The following is a 2427-nucleotide window of genomic DNA, read 5'->3' as shown; positions in this document are numbered from 1 at the left end:
GGAGTCCGAGCTCGACGGATGAGGTGTTTCTTGTAGATCTGGGATATAAGTGGAAGTCGAACCCCGATGATGCGCTCTGCAGGGTCTTCTGCTCAGTGACAGTGCAGTTCCCGTACCAGACAGTGTTGTAGCAGCAGAGAACACTTTCAATGGTCCCCCGGTAGAACAATGTGAAGATGGGAGTAGGGAGGTTTCAGCTTTCTGAAGAAATGTAGAAGTTGCGGGGCTTTCTTGAGTATACATCTCCTGGAATTTCAGACATTGGGTTCAACGAGAATAACTAAAGCTGCGACAGATCATTCGCACTCCCAACTTGACATTCTAGAAGAATTTCCTGATGCTCCCCAGGAATTTGCTGCGGCGCAGGCACCTCTTCAGCGGTGATGGTTCATGCTCCACGTTTCTCATGAACTCGTGCTGAAGAAGCAGCTCAACACTCGGTCTCATTGCCGGATCTACGGTCAGGGCGTCCTTCAGAAAACTGTGAAATGCTGGAGACCATTTGTCCATCTTTCTCAAGTGAGGCACTCTCTGTTTTTGCTCCCAGTACTCATAGAGTGAATTGCTGCTGGATATGACCAAAGGAAGTTTACCTTCGGCCAGTTCCAGTAGTGCTATTCCCAGGGACCACACATCACATCTTTCATCATAGTCACCACTGAGGTCTTCTAGCACGGACTCTGGAGCCATGTAAGCAGGGGTTCCAACAATAAATTCGGGCTTCTCCTTCTGGATTCTTGACATCAGACCAAAATCCACAAGCCGGACCTCACCAGCATCAGTCAGTAAAATATTATTTGGCTTGATGCCCCGGTGCACATACCCTTTCTGGTGGAGATATAGGAGAGTCTCCAGGACTTTTTTTGCCACAAATGCTACTTGGCTTTCTTTCAAGGACCCCGTACTCATGTAGATGTTGTCCAGATCTCCACCTTCGCAAAGCTCCATGCAGATGTACAACTTTTGCTCCCAGTAGTATTTGTCCATGACCTTGGGGATGTTTTGGTGGTTGAAACGCTCCTGTAGCATACACTCCTGTAATAAGTCCATTAAATTGTCATTGGTGCAGTCTTGAATCTTTATTGCAACCAAGTGACCTGTTTTCAGATTCCTGGCCTTGTGAACTTTGCCAAATGCTCCTACTCCAATGCATTTTAAGATCTTGTAATCCTCATAGGGGTTTTCAAATTTCAAAGATCTCCCCACCGTGACTGGCTGCTCATGTTGATCCTCATCAAGCAGCTGGTCCTGTGGTCCTGTGCTAAGTAAAGTAAAACAAATTAAAGGATCTTTCTCCTCATTAAACTGCCGCTCTTCAATTAGCACATTTTCGACCTCTTGGTCCTGTGGATGTTTTTCCTCCTGAACCTGCTGCTCCTCATTAAGCATATTTTGGACCTTATGGGCCTGCAATTCTTTCTCGTGCTGAAACTGCTGCTCCTCAATTAGCAAATTTTGGACTACTTGGTCCTGTGGCTGTTTCTCCTCCTGAACCTGCTGCTCCTCATTAAGCATATTTTGGACCTCTTGATCCTGTGGCTGTTTTTCCTCCTGAATCTGCTGCTCTTCATTAAGCAGGTTTTGGACCTCTTGATCCTGTGGCTGTTTTTCCTCCTGAATCTGCTGCTCTTCATTAAGCAGGTTTTGGACCTCGTGGTCCAGTTTCTCCTCCTGAACCTGGTTCTCTTCATTAAGCAGCTTTCGGACCTCATGCTCCTGAGGTTCTTTCTCCTGTTGAAACGACCGCTTCTCAATAAGCAGCTTTTGGACCTCTTGGTTCTGCGGCACTTTCTCCTCATTTAGCAGGTTTAGGACCTCTTGGTTCAGCAGCTTTTTCTCTTCATTAAGCAGCTTTCGGACCTCATGGTCCTGAGGTTCTTTCTCCTGTTGAAACGACCGCTCCTCAATAAGCAGCTTTTGGACCTCTTGGTTCTGCGGCACTTTCTCCTCATTTAGCAGGTTTAGGACCTCTTGGTTCAGCAGCTTTTTCTCCTCATTAAGCAGCTTTTGAACCTCCTGGTCCTGCGTTTCTTTCTCCTGCTGAAACGACCACTCCTCAATAAGCAGCTTCAAGACCTCCTGGTTCAGCGGCTCTTTTTCATCCTGAACCTGCTTCTCTTCATTAAGCAGCTTTTGGATCATCTCTTGAACCTGCTGACTTTGGAGTACAGAGCATGCCCTAATTTCATCTTTCTCCTTCTGGAGCTTTTCAATGCACTCTTTTATCTCAGTGACACTTTTCTGGAGCTGCTTAATTTGGGACGAACGTTTTTCTTGGACCTCCTTAAATATCGTTATTAGTTGTTGGAGTAGATGTGGATTCCTCTGCTGGTTACAATCCTTCTCCTTGTGAGGCTCCATGTACAAGGAGCTGTTTTGCTGGTAAATATTCCTCGATCTGTCTTGAATACAAGAATTATTAGACAT

The 2427-nt window shown here is 46.0% G+C and overlaps 1 protein-coding gene across 1 annotated transcript; it reads right to left on the bottom strand.

Annotated features, from left to right (window-relative positions):
• Positions 1-321: 321 nt before the first annotated feature.
• LOC114781677 (serine/threonine-protein kinase pakB-like) lies at positions 322-2142 on the bottom strand. Its single transcript, XM_028968011.1, has one exon. It carries the CDS (start codon positions 2140-2142, stop codon positions 322-324), a length of 1821 nt encoding a protein of 606 aa, XP_028823844.1.
• Between the last annotated feature and the right edge of the window lie 285 nt (positions 2143-2427).

The sequence above is a fragment of the Denticeps clupeoides genome, unplaced genomic scaffold (genome assembly GCF_900700375.1).
Source record: "Denticeps clupeoides unplaced genomic scaffold, fDenClu1.1, whole genome shotgun sequence".
In the NCBI taxonomy this organism is placed as follows: Eukaryota; Metazoa; Chordata; class Actinopteri; order Clupeiformes; family Denticipitidae; genus Denticeps; species Denticeps clupeoides.
The sequence above is the reverse complement of the archived record's forward strand: the minus strand, read 5'-3'. Positions and strand labels throughout refer to the sequence as shown.

What these genes read in the sequence shown, in the direction of transcription:
- LOC114781677 (XM_028968011.1), bottom strand. Translation starts at nt 2,142, where the DNA reads ATGATCCAAAAGCTGCTTAATGAAGAGAAGCAGGTTCAGGATGAAAAA.